Source organism: Vulpes vulpes, chromosome 8 (genome assembly GCF_048418805.1).
Source record: "Vulpes vulpes isolate BD-2025 chromosome 8, VulVul3, whole genome shotgun sequence".
Classification (NCBI taxonomy): Eukaryota; Metazoa; Chordata; class Mammalia; order Carnivora; family Canidae; genus Vulpes; species Vulpes vulpes.
Genome location: NC_132787.1, coordinates 50,533,704 through 50,553,400, shown reverse-complemented (window position 1 = coordinate 50,553,400; position 19,697 = coordinate 50,533,704). Strand labels below are relative to the sequence as shown.

Here is a 19,697-nt window from a genome sequence, read left to right as displayed (position 1 = left end):
GCCTCTTCTCCACAGCCTTGTCAACAAAGTCTATTCTCAAACTCTTAGATGTTTGCCAAACTAATGGTGAGACATGATATCTTGTTACAGTTTTAATTTGTATTTCTATTGTCATAAACAAGCTTTAGCATCTTCTCAGATATTTAAGGATCATTTGAATGTCTTCTGTCAACAATCTATTTATATCTTTTGCCCTTTGTTCTTTCTTATTTTGTGCACTTGTGCTTTCTCATCTGAACCTTTCTTTTACCTTTTAAAAGTTGGTTAGTGGTTTCCTATTTTGTTATTTCAAAGAAATAAGTTATTTATTTACTAACTTATGTGCTTATTTTACTGCTTTTCTAATGGTCAATAATTTCTGCTCATAACTTTTAAAATTCTGCCTTATATATTTTTTTCTACATTAATATTTTTCTAGATTTTCAAATTATACTACTAATTCATTAAATTCTGATATAATTGTAGTTAAAGCTTTGAATTTTCCTGGGAGCATTCATGTAGTTAATACAGATCCCTATACATCTAGTTCAATTATCATTTTCTAAAAGTTCTGCAATTTCATTTTGTATTCACCTCCTTTTATGTAAGAGTTGTTTAATAGTGTCTGTCTATTATAAATTCCCAACAAAACAATAACAAGAGGGAGAATTGCCAATATTCATTCATTCTACATGTGCCTGTAAGAACACTATTCCTTCTATTTCTGTTTCTAAATACTGCATTGAGATTTTCAATGTTGCCTAATATTGAACATCCATGTGTAGGAGGTGTACTTTATCGTTGCGTTAATATATTGGTGTGGAGATATACATGTATATTTGGAGAGCTAAAAAATATTAGATTTCGGGCCTACACCTTCTTTTTTTTAATAAATTAATTTTTTATTGGTGTTCAATTTACCAACATACAGAATAACACCCAGTGCTCATCCCATCATGTGTCCCCCTCAGTGCCCGTCACCCACTCACTCCCACCCCCCACCCCCCTCCCCTTAACCACCCCTAGTTCGTTTCCCAGTGTCAGGAGTCCAGGAGTCTTTATGTTCTGTCTCCCTTTCTGATATTTCCCACACATTTCTTCTCCCTTCCCTTATATTACCTTTCACTATTATTTATATTCCCCAAATGAATGAGAACATACACTGTTTGTCCTTCTCCGATTGACTTACTTCACTCAGCATAATACCCTCCAGTTCCATCCACGTCGAAGCAAATGGTGGGTATTTGTCGTTTCTAATGGCTGAGTAATATTCCATTGTATACATAAACCACATCTTCTTTATCCATTCATCTTTCGATGGACACCGAGGCTCCTTCCACAGTTTGGCTATGGTGGACATTGCTGCTATAAACATTGGGGTGCAGGTGTCCCGGCATTTTCTTGCATCTGAATCTTTGGGGTAAATCGCCAACAGTGAAATTGCTGGATCGTAGGGCAGGTCTATTTTTAACTCTCTGAGGAACCTCCACACAGTTTTCTAGAGTGGCTGCACCAGTTCACATTCCCACAAACAGTGCAAGAGGGTTCCCTTTTCTCCGCATCCTCTCCAACATTTGTGGTTTCCTGCCTTGTTAATTTTTCCCATTCTCACTGGTGTGAGGTGGGATCTCATTGTGGTTTTGATTTGTATTTCCCTGATGGCAAGTGATGCGGAGCATTTTCTCATGTGCTTGTTGGCCATGTCTATGTCTTCCTCTGTGAGATTTCTGTTCATGTCTTTTGCCCATTTCATGATTGGATTGTTTGTTTCTTTGCTGTTGAGTTTAAGAAGTTCTTTAGAGATCTTGGAAACTAGCCCTTTATCTGATACGTCATTTGCAAATATCTTCTCCCATCCTGTAGGTTGTCTTTTAGTTTTGTTGACTGTATCCTTTGCTGTGCAAAAGCTCCTTATCTTGATGAAGTCCCAATAGTCCATTTTTGCTTTTGTTTCTTTTGCCTTCGTGGATGTATCTTGCAAGAAGTTACTGTGGCCGAGTTCAAAAAGGGTGTTGCCTGCCTGTGTTCTCCTCTAGGATTTTGATGGAATCTTGTCTCACATTTAGATCTTTCATCCATTTTGAGTTTATCTTTGTGTATGGGGCCAGAGAGTGGTCTGGTTTCATTCTTCTGCATGTGGATGTCCAATTTTCCCAGCACCATTTATTGAAGAGACTGTCTTTCTTCCAATGGATAGTCTTTCCTCCTTTATCGAATATTAGTTGACCATAAAGGTCAGGGTCCACTTCTGGGTTCCCTATTCTGTTCCCTTGATCTATGTGTCTGTTTTTGTGCCAGTACCACACTGTCTTGATGACCACAGCTTTGTAGTACAACCTGAAATCTGGCATTGTGATGCCCCCAGCTATGGTTTTCTTTTTAAAATTCCCCTGGCTATTCGGGGTCTTTTCTGATTCCACACAAATCTTAAAATAATTTGTTCTAACTCTCTGAAGAAAGTCCAGGGTATTTTGATAGGGATTGCATTAAACGTGTAAATTGCCCTGGGTAACATTGACATTTTCACAATATTAATGCTGCCAATCCATGAGCATGGAATATTTTTCCATCTCTTTGTGTCTTCCTGAATTTCTTTCAGAAGTGTTCTATAGTTTTTAGGGTATAGATCTTTTACCTCTTTGGTTAGGTTTATTCCTAGGTATCTTATGCTTTTGGGTGCAATTGTAAATGGGATTGACTCCTTAATTTCTCTTTCTTCAGTCTCATTGTTAGTGTATAGAAATGCCATTGATTTCTGGGCATTGATTTTGTATCCTGCCATGCTACCAAATTGCTGTATGAGTTCTAGCAATCTTGGGGTGGAGGGTTTTCTATGTAGAGTATCATGTCATCAGCGAAGAGGGAGAGTTTGACTTCTTCTTTGCCAATTTGAATGGCTTTAATGCCTTTTTGTTGTCTGATTGCTGAGGCTAGGACTTCCAGTACTATATTGAATAGCAGTAGTGAGAGTGGACATCCCTGTCTTGTTCCTGATTTTAGAGGAAAGGCTCCCAGTGCTTCCCCATTGAGAATGATATTTGCTGTGGGCTTTTCGTAGATGGCTTTTAAGATGTTGAGGAATGTTCCCTCTATCCCTACACTCTGAATGAAGAGTTTTGATCAGGAATGGATGCTGTATTTTGTCAAATGCTTTCTCTGCATCTAATGACAGGATCATATGGTTCTTGGTTTTTCTCTTACTGATATGATGAATCACATTGATTGTTTTTCGAGTGTTGAACCAGCCTTGTGTCCCGGGGATAAATCCTGCTTGGTCATGGTGAATAATTTTCTTAATGTGTTGTTGGATCCTATTGGCTAGTATCTTGTTGAGAATTTTTGCATCCATGTTCATCTGGGATATTGGTCTGTAATTCTCCTTTTTGGTGGGGTCTTTGTCTGGTTTTGGAATTAAGGTGATGCTGGCCTCATAGAACGAATTTGGAAGTACTCCATCTCTTTCTATCTTTCCAAACAGCTTTAGTAGAATAGGTATGGTTTCTTCTTTAAACGTTTGATAGAATTCCCCTGGGAAGCCATCTGGCCCTGTACTCTTGTGTCTTGAGAGGTTTTTGATGACTGCTTCAATTTCCTCCCCGGTTATTGGCCTGTTCAGGTTTTCTATTTCTTCCTGTTCCAGTTTTGGTAGTTTGTGGCTTTCCGGGAATGCGTCCATTTCTTGTACATTGCCTTATTTATTGGCGTAGAGTTGTTCATAATATGTTTTTGAAATCATTTGTATTTCCTTGGGGTTGGTAGTGATCTCTCCTTTCTCATTCATGATTTTATTAATTTGAGTCTTCTCTCTCTTCTTTTTAATAAGGTTGGCTAATGGTTTATCTATCTTATTAATTCTTTCAAAGAACCAACTGCTGGTTCTGTTGATCTGTTCCACAGTTCTTCTGGTCTTGATTTCGTTGAGTTCTGCTCGAATTTTAATTAACTCTCTTCTTCTGCTGGGTGTAGGGTCCATCTGCTGTTTTTTCTCTAGCTCCTTTATGTGTAAGGTGAGCTTTTGTATTTGAGTTCTTTCCAGTTTTTGAATGGATGCTTGTATTGCGATGTATTTCTCCCTCAGGACTGCTTTTGCTGTATCCCAAAGATTTTGAATGGTTGTATCTTCATTCTCATTAGTTTCCATGAATATTTTTAATTCTTCCTTAATTTCCTGGGTGACCCTTTCATCTTTTAGCAGGATGGTCCTTAACCTCCACGTGTTTGAGGTCCTTCCAAACTTCTTGTTGTGATTTAGTTTTAATTTCAAGGCATTATGGTCTGAGAATATGCAGGGGATGATCCCAATCTTTTGGTATCGGTTCAGACCTGATTTGTGTCCCAGTATGTGGTCTATTCTGGAGAAAGTTCCATGTGCACTTGAGAAGAATGGGTATTCAGTTGAGTTTGGATATAAAGTTCTGTAGATATCTGTGAAATCCATCTGGTTTAAAGTTCTCGTTTCTTTGGAGATGTTGTGCTTAGAAGACCTATCGAGGGTAGAAAGCACTAGATTGAAGTCACCAAGTATAAGTGTATTATTATCTAAGTATTTCTTCACTTTGGTTATTAATTGGTTTAAATATTTGGCAGCTCCCATATTCGGGGCATATATATTGAGGATTGTTAAGTCCTCTTGTTGGATAGATCCTTTAATATGAGCTAGTGTCCCTCTTCATCTCTCACTACAGTCCTCGGTGTAAATTTTAGTTGATCTGATATAAGGATGGCTACCCCTGCTTTCTTTTGAGGTCTATTTGAATGATAAATGGTTCTCCAACCTTTTATTTTCAGGTTGTAGGTGTCCTTCTGTCTAAAATGAGTCTCTTGTAGACAGCAAATAGATGGGTCCTGCTTTTTTATCCAGTCTGAAACCCTGCACCTTTTGATGGGGTCATTAAGCCCGTTCACGTTCAGAGTTACTATTGACAGATATGAGTTTAGTGTCATCATGACATCTATTCAGTCCTTGTTTTTGTGGATTGTTCCACTGAACTTCTTCTTAAAGGGAATTTTAAGAGTCCCCCTTAAAATTTCTTGCAGAGCTGGTTTGCAGGTCACATATTCTTTCAGTTCCTGCCTGTCTTGGAAGCTCTTTATCTTGCCTTCCATTTTGAATGAGAGCCTTGCTGGATAAACTATTCTTGGTTGCATGTTCTTCTCATTTAGGACCCTGAATATATCCTGCCAGCCCTTTCTGGCCTGCCAGGTCTCTGTGGAGAGGTCTGATTTTACCCTAATACTCCTCCACAGAAAAGTCAGGGATTCCTTGTCTCTTGCTGCTTTAAGGATCTTCACTTTATCTTTGGAATTTGCAAGCTTCACTATTAAATGTCGAGGTGTTGAACGGTTTTTATTGATTTTAGGGGGGGATCTCTCTATTTCCTGGATCTGAATGCCTGTTTCCCTTCCCAGATTAGGACAGTTTTCAGCTATGATTTGTTCAAATAGATATTCTGGCCCTCTGTCCCTTTCGGCGCCCTTGGGAACCGCAATTAAACGTAGGTTTTTCTTCCTCAGGCTGTCGTTTATTTCCCTTAATCTGTCTTCATGGTCTTTTAATTGTCTGTCTCTTTTTTCCTCAGTCTCCGTCTTTGCCATCAATTTGTCTTCTATGTCACTCACTCGTTCTTTCACCTCGTTAAGCCTCGTCGTTAGGACTTCTAGTTTGGATTGCATCTCATTCAATTGACTTTTAATTTCTGCCTGATTGGATCTAAATTCTGCAGTCATGAAGTCTCTTGAGTCCTTTATGCTTTTTTCTAGAGCCACCAGTAGCTGTATAATAGTGCTTCTGAGTTGGCTTTCTGACATTGAATTGTAATCCAGATTTTGTAACTCTGTGGGAGAGAGGAATGTTTCTGATTCTTTGTTTTGAGGTGAGGTTTTCCTTCTAGTCATTTTGCTCAGTGCAGAGTGGCCAAAAACAAGTTGTATTGGGAAAAGGAGAAAAAGAGAGAGAGAGATGGAAAGAAAAGAGAAAAACAAAAAAGAAAAAAGGAAGAAAAAAAGGAAAAAAGAGAAGAAAAAGAGAAAGAAAAAGAAAGAAAAATGGGGGGAAAAAGGTGGGGGAAACCATCAGAAATCAAAAAGAAAAAAAAAAACCACGGGGGAGTATCTTCTGATTCTGTATACTTTAAGTCTCTTGACTTCCCCTGGAACTTGTCCGTCTAGCTGGTCTTCTGGGGGAGGGGCCTGTTGTGCTGATTTTCAGGTGTTAGCACTTGGGGGAGCTGCTCTGCCCCCTGCCTGGTGCAGGGCACTGTGGGGGTTGTTTACACCGTGGGGCCCCAGGAGGAACAACCGCAGTGGCGGGGCCAGCTCTGGAGCCCTGGATTCAGCTCCCGCAGTAACTAGGAGTTCTCCATCTGCAGGGGCCTGGATGCTCCGGGGGTGGGGCCGCTGATCTGCTCAGCTTGGGGTAGGAGCGTCCTCACTGTCCTGGGCACTCCTGGCCTCTGCCTGTCCCGGGGGGAGGCCAGATCCTGGGTTGTGTCCCAGCGCCCTGTGCTCCGGGGCCTGCGCTGTTTGATTCGCTCCCGCCCTGCAGCCCCCTCCACGGAGCCGCCGCCCGAGCCCCTCCGAGGTGCTCCTGGGTCCAGCCGTGGGTGCTGCAGCCCTTAGGGAGCTCTGGGCACTCTCCCGGGGCGCAGATGCCTGTTAGTGTCTCAGGGAGCCCGAGGGCATCCCCGCCCTCCTGGGTCCTGCTCTAACTCCCTGCAGGCGCTTTTCAGCCCGGGAAGGTTGGTGCAGCTCCTGCTCCTCCGGGACGGGGCTCTCCTGTCCTGGGGACACTCGCCCCAGCCTCAGCCCGGCTCCTCGCGGGGCGCCTCCCCACTAGATGCTTTTTTATTTCTTTATTTTTTTCCCTCTTCCTACCTTGAGAGAAGCGCGAACTCTTCTCACTGTAGCATTTCAGCTGTTCTCTCTTTAAATCTCAGGCCGAATTCATAGATTTTCAGGATGCTTTGAAGGTTATCTAGGTAATTTGGTGGGTACAGGTGATTTGGGGACCCTACTCTTCCACCATCTTGCCCCTCCTCCTCTGGGCCTTAACCTTCAACTACCAAGCAGAATATCCAAAAATGAGACCAAGGAATATTTTTTATTTTTTATTGGTGTTCAATTTACCAAGATATGGAATAAAACCCAATGTTCATCTCATCAAGTGCCCCCCTCAGTGCCCGTCACCCAGTCACCCCCACCCCCCACCCACCTCCCTTTCTACCACCCCTAGTTCGTTTCCCAGAGTTGGGAGTCTCTCATGTCCTGTCTCCCTTTCTGTTATTTCCCTCTCATGTTTTCTCCTTTCCCCTTTATTCCCTTTCACTATTTTTATATTGCCCAAATGTCATTCATGATTTTATTAACTTAAGTATTTTCTCTCTTCTTTTTAATAAGGCTGGCTAATGGTTTATCTATCTTATTAATTCTTTCAAAGAACCAACTCCTGGTTTTATTGATCTGTTCCACAGTTCTGGTCTCTATTTCATTGAGTTCTGCTCGAATCTTATGAACTCTCTTCTGTTGGGTGTAGGATCTATTTGCTGTTTTTTCTCCAGCTCCTTTAGGTGCAAGGTTAGCTTTTGTATTTGAGTTCTTTCCAGTTTTTGGATGGATGCTTGTATTGTGATGTATTTCCCTCTTAGGACTGCTTTTGCTGTATCCCAAAGATTTTGAACAGTTGCATCTTCATTCTCACTAGTTTCCATGAATCTTTTTAATTCTTCCCTAATTTCCTGGTTGACCCTTTCATCTTTTAGCAGGATGGTCCTTAACCTCCACGTGTTTGAAATCCTTCCAAACTTCTTTTTGTGATTTAGTTCTAATTTCAAAGCATTATGGTCTGAAAATACTCAGGGGACGATTCCAATCTTTTGGTATCAGTGAAGACCTGATTGTGAACCAGTATGTGGTCTATTCTGGAGAAAGTTCCATGTGCACTTGAGAAGAATGTTTATTCAGTTGCATTTGGATGTAAAGTTCTATAAATATCTGTGAAATCCATCTGGTCAGTTTATCATTTAAAGCTCTTGTTTCTTTGGAGATGTTGTGCTTTGTGAAGACCTGTCGATTGTAGAAAGTGCTACATTCAAGTCACCAAGCATAAGTGTATTATTATCTAAGTATATCTTAACTTTGGTTATTAATTGATTGATATATTTGGCAGCTCCCACATTCGGGGCATTTATATATTGATGATTTTTAAGTCCTCTTGTTGGATAGTGAAGAACCCCCCCCACAAACACACCCCCCCCCCCCCGTGAGTGGGATCAGGCCTAACCCTGAGGCAGCCCATCCAGGCACCTCCCATGAATTCAAGCAACAAAAACATTCTGTTTTTCCGAGATAAGAAAACTATCCACCCCCTCGCCCTGACTGGAAAAGTCCCTGAACATGGTCGTGTTGACCTTCAAAGAAATCAATCACGTCATAACCCGAATGCTATGCTACTCCCGCATTTTCTTTGCCTTTAAAAGATGCCTGTAATTGCTAATCGGGGCGCTCTGCCACCTCTGAGGCGTAGAGCCCGTTTGCGCAAACGTTCAATAAACCCTCTTGCTAATTGCATCTGCCTGTCTGGGGTCTGAGTCTCTGGGGCGTCCACCGGGACACGTTGGCACCCGTGAGCCAGGGTCCAACATTTGGGGGCTCGTCCGGGATCCGAGTCGCCCCCAGGCTCAATCCTAAAACAGGTAGGAGGTAAGACCGAGCTAGCTAAATGTCATATTTGTCTTGTCCGTTTGTCTGACTGGCCGGGTCTGTATTGTGCCGGGTCTGTAATGTGCCTGCAGGACTCTGTATTCTGTATTTGGACCAGCGGGGGAGGCAGACTGCCCTGAGACCCCTGGTCCCCCTCCGGATTCGGACTCCGGAGTGGTCTGGAAGAGGAACGGAGCCCCGGCACTCCCTCCTCTTCGGGGAGGGTCGTTGTTCGCGACCGCTCCCATCTGAATCCGCCGCGCCGGTCCTGTCATTCGTGTGCGTCTGTCTGTTCTGTGTCTTTCTCTCTGTCCTCTTCCTCACCGCTTACCTCTGTTCTACACCCATGGGACAGACTGTAACCACCCCTTTAAGCCTCACTCTAGATCACTGGAAAGAAGTCGCCTGCCGGGCACACAACCTTTCGGTCGAAGTCAGAAGGCGAAAATGGGTCACCTTCTGCTCCTCAGAGTGGCCAACTCTCAACGTCGGGTGGCCCAGGGACGGAACTTTTAATATTGGTGTTATATTGCAGGTGAAGGCCCTGGTCTTTCAGCCAGGACCCAATGGGCACCTTGATCAGGTGCCGTACATCATAGTTTGGGAGGATCTCGCTAAAAACTCACCCCCCCCCGCCCCCGGATAAAATGCTTCACCCCCTCTCAGGGGGGACCGGGCTGAGACCCTCACCCCCTCCCTGCATCACTCCCCTTATTCCTCGCCCTACCTCTCCCTCCGCTCCCTCAGCCCTGTCCCCCGACTCTCCTGGGGTAGAGAGGCGACCCCTCGCTTCACCCCCGCTCGCCAGTCGCCTCCGCTTTCGACGAGAGTGCGGGGGAGAGTCGGAAGACGTCCGGACCTCCCGGGCACTTCCCCTCCGATCAGTAGGCGGCCAGATGCAATACTGGCCGTTCTCTGCCTCTGACCTTTACAACTGGAAAACTCATAACCCCACTTTCTCCCAAGACCCCCAGGCGCTAACCGGGTTAATTGAGTCAATTCTGTTGACCCATCAGCCGACCTGGGATGACTGCCAACAGCTCCTGCAGACTCTCCTCACCATGGAGGAGAGACAGCGCGTCTACCTCAAAGCTCGGAAAAACGTCCCTGGGGCGGATGGGAGGCCGACCCAGCTGCCTAATGAAATCGAGGATGTTTTCCCCTTGGTTCGCCCGACCTGGGACTACCACACTGCTGCTGGTAGGGAGCGGCTCCGTCTCTATCGCCAGGTACTCCTAGCGGGTCTCAGAGGGGCAGGGCGTCGCCCCACCAATTTGGCAAAGGTACGTTTTCTGGAAAGATTAATGGAAGGCTACCGTATGTATACTCCCTTTGATCCCTTGGCTGACGATCGCCAGCCAGATGTAATCATGTCCTTCATCGGACAGTCGGCCTCGGGTATTTGTAATAAGTTACAACGGTAGGAGGGACGTCAGGGATACACCTTACAGGACTTAGAGAGAGAGAGAGAGAGAGAGAGACCCCAGAGGAAAGGGAGGAAAGGATCCGTAAAGAGCAAGAGGAACGAGAGAATAGAAGAGATAAAAGAAACGCAATAAAGAACTGACTGGGATACTGGCCACCATAGTACAGGGCTCAGGGCAGAGTAAGTCAGGACAGAGTAAGGACCTGGGAGACAAAACAAAACCACGGGTTGAACGAGACCAGTGTGCCTACTGCAAGGAAAAAGGACATTGGGTTAAAGATTGTCCAAAGAAGGGCCAAACGCAGGGACCTAAGAAGAAGCCCATTCCCGTTCTGTCCCTAGAAGATGAAGATTAGGGGTGTCAGGGCCAGGAGCCCCCCCTGAGCCTCGGATAACCCTTAAAGTGGGGGGGCCAGCCAGTGACCTTCTTAGTTGATACGGGAGCTCAACATTCAGTTTTAACTGAGGCAGAAGGACCCTTGAGCTCTACCTAAAAGATGCATTCTTTTGCCTAAAGTTAAGCTCTCAAAGCCAGCCTATTTTTGCCTTTGAATGGAAAGATCCTGAGATGGGATTCTCAGGACAACTCACTTGAACAAGGCTACCACAGGGATTCAAAAACTCCCCCACCTTGTTCGACGAAGCCTTGCACCAGGATTTGGCAGACTTCCGAGTTGACCATCCGGACCTCATCCTCCTGCAGTACGTGGATGATTTGCTTCTGGCGGCTAAGACAGAACAGGATTGTGTAAAAGGTACGGGGATGCTGCTCGAGAGACTGGGAGAACTGGGATATAGGGCCTCTGCCAAAAAGGCCCAAATAGGCCAGAGACAAGTGACCTATCTGGGATATCTCCTGGAAGGAGGCCAGAGGTGGCTGACGGAGGGCCGCAAAAAGGCTGTAGCCCTGATCCCAGCACCCACTAATGCCAGAGGGCTATGAGAGTTCCTTGGAAGTGCCGGGTTCTGCCGCCTCTGGGTACCCGGGTTTGCAGAGCTGGCGGCTCCCCTATATCCTCTCACGAAATCCAACACCCCCTACCACTGGGGAAAGGAGCAACAATTGGCTTTTAACAAAATAAAAAGGGCCCTATTGACCGCCCCTGCCCTGAGCCTCCCAGATATGACCAAACCATTTACGCTATATGCTGATGAACACAAAGGAATAGCCAAAGGGGTCCTAACTCAGAAACTGGAGAAGGCCTGGAGAAGGCCTTCTCAGAACCCTGGAGAAGGCCCGTGGCATACTTTTCAAAAAAATTAGACAGCGTGGCTGCAGGATGGCCCCCATGTCTCTGAATTATAGCGGCTGTGGCAGTCCTGGTTAAAGACTCAGACAAGTTGACTTTTGGCCAACCCCTCACGGTGGTGGCCCCCCATGCCATAGAGACAGTCATCCACCAGCCCCCTGATCGATGGCTCTCAAACGCTCGGGTGACCCATTATCAGGCCATGTTACTGAATTCCGAGTGGATACGGTTCGGAACGGCTACATCCCTAAACCCGGCCACCTTGCTTCCAGAAACCAAGTCCCCCTCCCTGATAATGCATGATTGCCACCAGATCCTAGCCGAGGTCCATGGCACCAGAGGGGACTTGACGGACCAGCCTATGCCAGATGCTGAAGCAACCTGGTACACAGATGGGAGTAGCTTTCTACGAAATGGTGAACATAAAGCCGGGGTGGCCGTGGTAGATAAAAAAAAAAAAAAAAACAAAAAACAAAAAACAAAAAACAAAACTGTCATCTGGGCCAGTGCCCTAGAGCCTGGAACTTCAGCTCAAAGGGCGGAGCTTATAGCCCTAACTCAGGCCCTAAAAAAGGCTAAGGACAAAAAGGTCAACATTTATACTGACAGCAAAAAATTGAGTATAATTCACTGTCCTGGACATCAGCACGGCAACAACCCAGTAGCAGAGGGGAACAGGATGGCCGATGAAACAGCATGAGCCGCTGCACTAGGCCCACAGGAGGATGGACAGAAGCATTCCCCACCAGATGAGAAACTGCCCAGGTGGTTGTCAAGAAAATCCTAGAAGAAATTTTCCCCCGGTTTGGACTGCCCAAGGTAATAGGGTTGGATAACGGCCCTGCCTTCGCCTCCCAGGTAAGTCAGTTGGTGGCCAGATTACTGGGGATAAATTGGAAATTACATTGTGCATACAGACCCCAGAGCTCAGGACAGGTAGAAAGAATGAATAGAACAATTAAAGAGACCCTAACTAAATTGACATTGGAGACTGGCACTAGAGACTGGGTCCAACTCCTCCCCATGGTCCTGTTCCGAGTCCGGAACACTCCCACATGTCATGGACTAACTCCTTACGAGATTCTCTATGGAGGTCCCCCACCAGTGATGGACTTACTAGATTCTGCTATTGACCCTCTTGCTAATACTCCCGGTTTACAGGACTGGCTAAAGGCGCTCCAGATTATCCAGCACCAGATCTGGAGACCCCTTGCAGCTGTCTACCGCCCCGGAGATGCAACCGACCCACACCCGTTCCAGATCGGTGACTCCGTCCACGTCAGGAGACATCAGTCCAGGACCCTTGAGTCCCGCCGGAAGGGCCCATACACCGTACTACTAACCACCCCAACCGCCCTAAAAGTAGACGGTATTGCTGCTTGGGTCCACGCCTCACATGTCAAGCACGCCCCATCAACGAGCACCGCTGACGCCAGCCAGGGCGAGCCACTCCAATGGAAGCTCCACCGCACCCAAAACCCATTCAAGATAAGACTTTCAAAAATTGTTCAATGACAATTGTTATATTCCTACCTCTCCTAGTGCTTTTCACCCCCACCAAAGGTAACCGTCATGCCCCCCAAAAGTTAACCTGGCAGGTATTAACGTCTGGGGGGGACAAGGTCAGGTCAATAACAAAAACTACTCCCATGGGAACCTGGTGGCCCAACCTATATCCTGACTTATGTAAATTAACCATAGGGGCCCCCAGCCCATGGGACCTAGAGGGGTATTCCGACACCTCTAAAGCCCCCCAGAAGAAAAGGATTAAACCCCTGGGGAGGATGTGGGACGCCTAAGGAGGGCCATGTTATGCACCCTCCCCTTCTATGTTTGTCCCGAGTACCACAGAGATCGCAGGCTAAATCCCACCTATGGGGGGCGGGGAACACTGCCATTGTAAAAATTGGGGGTGTGAGACTACGGGAGACACAGGATGGGAGGCCCTCCTCCTCCTGGGATTACATCACTGTCAAGGCTAACTATACTCACCCAGGTTACCAGGAACTCTGCAATATTGCCGCCCTGATTTTAGGGACTGACTCTTACCTGGTGCCCCAGCCGGGAACCTGGTGGGCATGCAACAAAGGCCTGTGTATCTGCTCAGGTCCTAAATGACTCTGAGGACTTCTGTGTTATGGTGCAGATTATGCCCAGGGTATTCTATCACCCTGCTGAAACTCTAAAAAATCAATATGACAGACATCCCACCCATTTTCAGCGCGAGCCTGTCTCCCTAACCCTAGCCATTATGCTGGGACTAGGGATTGCAACTGGGGTGGGTACTGGCGCAGCTGCTCTGATCCAGGGCTCACGACGTTATTTAGAACTCCAGGCAGCTGTAGATAAAGATCTCCGGGCACTAGAGCAGTCCGTTTCTAAGTTAGAACAGTCCCTCACCTCCTTTCAGAAGTAGTACTTCAAAACAGGAGAGGCTTGGATTTACTATTCCTGAAAGAGGGAGGACTGTGTGCAGCCCTGGGAGAGGAATGCTGTTTCTATGCAGGCCACTCTGGAGTCATCAGGGACTCCATGGCCAAACTCAGAGATAGGCTAAATAAAAGACAAAGGGACCAGGAGGCCCAGCAGGGTTGGTTTGAAGGCTGGTTTAACCAGTCTCCCTGCATGACCACCCTAATCTCTACCATTATGGGCCCTCTAGTTATCCTGCTCCTGCTGCTAACTTTCGGCCCCTGCATCCTCAACCGGCTGCTCCAGTTCATCCGAGAAAGATTGTCCATTACCCAAGCTCTGGTACTAACTCAACAATATCGGGCCCTTCAAACTGAAGAAATAAAAGTTCCCTAAGATTTTAAGGTTAAAATCAGTCCAAACAAAGAGGAGGGAATGAAGAACCCCCCCCCCCACACACACACACCCGTGAGTGGGACCAGGCCTAACCCTGAGGCAGCCCATCCAGGCACCTCCCATGAATTCAAGCAACAAAAACATTCTGTTTTTCTGAGATAAGAAAACTATCCACCCCCCTCGCCCTGACTGGAAAAGTCTCTGAACATGGTCGTGTTGACCTTCAAAAAAATCAATCACGTCATAACCCGAATGCTATGCTACTCCCGCGTTTTCTTTGCCTTTAAAAGATGCCTGTAATTGCTAATCGGGGCGCTCTGCCACCTCTGAGGCGTAGAGCCCGTTTGCACAAACGTTCAATAAACCCTCTTGCTAATTGCATCTGCCTGTCTGGGGTCTGAGTCTCTGGGGCGTCCACCGGGACACGTTGGCACCCGTGAGCCAGGGTCCAACAATAGATCTTTTAAGTATGATATAATGTCCCTCTTCATCTCTCACTACAGTCTTTGGGGTAAATTTTAGTTTATCTGACATAAGGATGGCTACCCCTGCTCTCTTTTGAGGAACATTTGAATGGTACATGGTTTCCATCCTTTTATTTTCAGGCTGTAGGTGTCCTTATGTCTAAAATGAGTCTCTTGTAGACAGCAAATGGGTCTTGCTTTTTTATCCAGTCTGAAACCCTGTGCCTTTTGATGGGGTCATTAAGCCATTCATGTTCAGAGTTACTATGGAAAGGTATGAATTTAGTGTCATCATGATACCTATTCAGTCCCTGTTTTTGTAGATTGTTCCCTTGGACTTCCTCTGTAACAGAATCCCTCTTAATATTTCTTGCAGAGCTGGCTTCATGATCACATATTCTTTCAGTTTCTGCCTATCTTGGAAGCTCTTTATCTCTCCTTCTATTCTCAATGACAACCTTGCTGGATAAACTATTCTTGGCTGCATGTTCTTTTCATTTAGGACCCTGAATATATCCTGCCAGCCCTTTCTGGCCTGCCAGGTCTCTGTGAAGAGATCTGCTGTTACCCTAATACTCCTCCTCATAAAAGTCAGGGGTTTCTTGTCTCTTGCTGCTTTAAGGATCTTCTCTTTATCTTTGGAATTTGCAAGCTTCACTATTAAATGCCGAAGTGTTGAGCGGTGTTTATTGATTTTAGGGGGGGATCTCTCTATTTCCAGGATCTGAATGCCTGTTTCCCTTCCCAGGTTAGGAAAGTTTTCAGCTATGATTTGTTGAAATACATATTCTGGACCTCTGTCCCATTTGGTGCCCTTGGGAACCCCAATTAAACGTAGATTTTTCTTCCTGAGGCTGTCATTTATTTCCCTTAATCTATCCTCTTGATCTTTTAGTTCTTTTTCTCTTTTTTCCTCAGTTTCCCTCCTTGCCATCAACTTGTCTTCTATGTCACTCACTCATTTAATTGATTTTTAATCTCTGCCTGATTAGATCTAAATTCTGCAGTCATGAAGTCTCTTGAGTACTTTATACTTTTTTCTAGAGCCACCAGTAGCTTTATAATAGTGCTTCTGAATTGGTTTTCTGACATTGAATTGTAATCCAAATTTTGCAACTCTTTGGGAGAGAGGACTGTTTCTGATTCTTTCTTTTGAGGTGAGGTTTTCCTTCCAGTCATTTTGCTCAGTGCAGAGTGGCCAAAAACAAGTTGTACTGGGAAAAGGAGAAAAAGAGAGAATAGAAAGAAGAAAAGAAAAAGAGAAAAAAATAAGAGAAGAAGAAAAAAAAAGGAAGAAAAAAAATTGGGGGTGGGGGAAGCAACAGAAAACAAAAAGAAGGGGGCGTATCCTCTGATTCTATATACTGTAAATCCCTCAACTTCCCTGGAACTTTCCAGTGCTGTTTGGTCAATAACTTGTTTTTCCCCTGTCCCTCTAGCTAGTCTTCTGGGGGAGGGGCCTGCTGTGCTGATTCTCAGGTGTGAGCCCTTGGGGGAGCTGCTCAGCCCCCTGCCTGGTGCATGGCTCAGGTTGAGTTGTTTATCCTGTTTGTCCCATGAGGCCACTGTGAAGCTTAGTGGGGGTTGTTCAGCGTGTGATGCCCCAGGAGGAACAACAACAGTGGCGGCCAGCTCTCTAGCCGTAGAGTCAGCTCCTGCAGTAACTACCAGAGCTCTCAGTCTGCTGGGGCCTGGATGCTCCAGGGGTGGGGGCTGCTGATATGCACAGCTAGGGGCCGCCCAGTGGCAGGAGTGTCCTTGCTGTCCTGTGCCCTCCCAGCCTCTGCCTGTCCCGGGGGAGCGCCGGATCCTAGGCTGTGTCCCCGGCGCCCTGGTCTCCCAGGCCTGCGCTGCTGGAATCCCGCTCCCGCCACACAGCTCCCTCCATGCGGAGCCTCTGCCTGAGCCGCCTCCAAGCTGCTCCTGGGTCCAGCCTGGCACGCACTGCAACCCTTTAGGGAGCTCGGTCAAGGAACATTTTAAACAGCATATAAGCCAATGCTATTTAACAGGAACATAACATGGACCACAAATGTGAGTTGCATGTGTAATTTTGAATATCATAGTAGCCACATTTTCAAGAATAAAAAGAATCAGATAAAAAAATACAGATCATCGAAAAGTTCTTTATATCTTATTAATTGTGTTGTTCAGTTCTTCTCAATATTTAACACTTGAGCTGAGAGCAAGTATGCCATTATTTTTTTAAAGATTTTATTTATTTACTCATGAGATTCACAGAGAGAAGGGCAGAGACACAGGCAGAGGGAGAAGCAGGCTACCCGTGGGGAGGCCAATGTGGGACTCCACCCCAGGACCCCATGATCATGATCTGACCCGAAGGCAGATGCTCAACCACTGAGAGAACCAGGGGCCCCTGGATTTTTTACATAGAGTATCATGTCAAATATCTTCTCCCGGGATCCCTGGGTGGCGCAGCGGTTTGGCGCCTGCCTTTGGCCCAGGGCGCGATCCTGGAGACCCGGGATCGAATCCCACATCAGGCTCCCGGTGCATGGAGCCTGCTTCTCCCTCTGCCTGTGTCTCTGCCTCTCTCTCTCTCTCTCTGTGACTATCATAAATAAATAAAAAATTAAAAAAAAAAGAAAATTAAAAAAACAAAACAAAACAAAACAAAACCAAATATCTTCTCCCATTCCATAGGCTGCGTTTTAGTTTTTTTACTGTTTCCTTTGCTATGGAGAAGCTTTTTATCTTGATGAAGTCCCAATAGTTCATTTTTGCTTTTGTTTCCTTTGCCTTTGGAAACATATCTGGCAAAAAGTTTCTGTGGCTGAGGTTGAAGAGGTTGCTGCCTGTGTTCTCCTCTGGGATTTGATGGATTTGTCTCACATTTTGGTCTTTCATCCATTTTGAGTTTATTTTTGTGTATGGTGTAAGAAAGTGGTCCAGTTTCATTCTTCTGCAGGTGGCTATCCAATTTCCCAGCACCATTTGTGGAAAGACTGTTCTTTTTCCATTGGATATTCTTTCCTGCTTTGTCGAAGATCAGTTGACCATAGAGTTGAGGATCCATTTCTGGGATCTCTATTCTGTTCCATTGATCTGTGTGTCTGTTTTCGGTGCCAGTACCATGCTGTCTTGATGGCTTTGTAATACTTTTGTAATAGAACATGCAGTCTGGCATTGTGATGCCACCAGCTTTGGTTTTCTTCTACTACATTCCTCTGGGTATTCAGGGTCCTTTCTGGTTCCACTCAAGTTTTAGATTATTTGTTCCAGCTCTGTGAAAAATGTTCATTTGAAAATTTCAATACATTGCATTTAAAGTGTAGATTGCTCTGAGTAGCATAGACATTTTAACAATATTTATTCTTCCAATCCATGGGCATGGAATGTTTTGCTATCTCTTTGTATCTTCTTCAATTTCTTTCCTAAGCGTTCTATAGTTTTTAGAGTATGGATATTTTGCCTCTTTAGTTAGGTTTATTCCTAGGTATCTTATAGCTTTTAGTGGAGTTGTAAGTGAGATCGATTCCTTAATTTCTCTTTCTTCAGTCTCATTGTTAGTGTATAGAAATGCAACTGATTTCTGGGCATTGATTTTATATCTTACCACATTGCCGAATTGCTGTATGAGTTCTAGCAATCTTGGCGTAGGTTCTTTTGGGTTTTCCACGTAAAATATCATGTCATCTGTGAAGAGTGAGAGTTTGATTTCTTTTTGCTGATTTGAATGCCTTTTATTTCTTTGTGCTGTCTAATTGCTGAGGCTAGGACTTAGTACTATGTTGAACAACAGTGTTGAGAGTGGACATCCCTGTGTTGTTCCTGACTTTAGGGGAAAAGCTCTCAGTTTTCTCCATTGAGAATGATATTCACTGTGGGCTTTTCATAGATGGCTTTTATGATATTGAGGTATGTTCCTTCCATCCCTAAACTGTGGAGAGTTTTGGTCAAGAAAAGATGCTATATTTTGTCGAATGCTTTTTCTGCATCAATTGAGAGGATCATATAGTTTGTTTCCTTTCTTTTATTAGTGTGATGTATCACATTGATTGATTTGCTAAGGTTGAACCACCCTTGCATCCCAGGAGTAAATCACATTTGATTGTGGTAAGTAATCCTTTTAATGTACTGTTGGATCCTATTGGCTTGTACCATGGTGAGAAATTTGGCATCCATGTTCACCAGGGATACTGGCCTGTAATTGTTCTTTTTTGTGGTCTCTTTGTCTAAAGGTTTTGGAATCAAGGTAATGTTAGTGTCATAGAATCAATTTGGAAATTTTCTTTCCATTTCTATTTTTGGGGAACAGTTTGAGAAGAATAGCTATTAGCTCTTCTTCAAATATTTGATAGAATTACCCTGGGAAGCCATCTGAGCCTGGACTTCTGTTTTTTGGGAGATTTTTTATTACTGTTTCACTTTCTTTGCTAGTTATCAGTCTGTTCAAAGTTGTTATTTCTTCCTGTTTCAGTTTTGGTAGTTTAGGCTTTATTGCTATCTCTTTTCTAGCTCCTTTAGGTATAAGATTAGGTTGTGTCTTTGAGATTTTCTTCCTTCTTAAAGTAGGCCTGTATTGCAGTATAATTCCCTCTTAGGACTACCTTTGCTGCTTCTGAAAGGTTTTGGACTGTTGTGTTTAATTTACATATAATTCCATATATTTTTAAATTTCTTCTTTAATTTTCTGGTTAACCCATTCAGTCTTCAGTAGGATGTTCTTTAATCTCCATGTATTGGTGGTCTTTCCAATTTCTTCTTGTGGTTGACTTCAAGTTTCATATCTTTGTGGTCTGATCTCAATCTTTTTGTACTGGTTGAGGCCTGCTTTGTGGCCCAGTATGTGATATATTCTGGAAAACATCCCATGTACACTCGAAAAGAATGTGTATTCTGCCTTAGGATGAAATATTCTGAATATATCTGCTAAATCCATCTGGTCCAGTGTGTCATTCAAATCCATTGTTTCCTTGTTGATTTTCTGCTTAGATAATATGTCCATTGCTGCAAGGAGGATGTTAAAGCACCCTACTATTATTGTATTATCAATGTGTTTCTTCATGTTTGTTATTAATTTACTTATATACTTGAGTGCTCCCAAGTTAG

General features: G+C 44.7%; 1 protein-coding gene across 4 annotated transcripts in view; it reads left to right on the top strand.

Moving 5' to 3' along the window:
- Positions 1–14,541, top strand: part of LOC140599944 (uncharacterized) — a 71,762-nt gene extending 57,221 nt beyond the window's left edge. Inside the window, exons 1-2 of one of the 4 annotated variants that reach the window (XR_012003025.1) lie at positions 8,202–8,669; positions 12,514–14,541. Coding sequence is in view for 1 of the 4 variants with exons in the window: in XM_072766504.1 (XP_072622605.1) it covers positions 9,324–9,959; positions 12,514–12,867 (990 nt within the window). In the remaining 3 variants the exon portion in view is untranslated. Of the gene's footprint in view, positions 1–8,201; positions 8,677–8,697; positions 9,960–12,513 lie in introns of those variants that run through there. The other 3 variants (XR_012003023.1, XM_072766504.1, XR_012003024.1) reach the window with 3 other exon arrangements.
- The last annotated feature ends 5,156 nt before the right edge of the window (positions 14,542–19,697 follow it).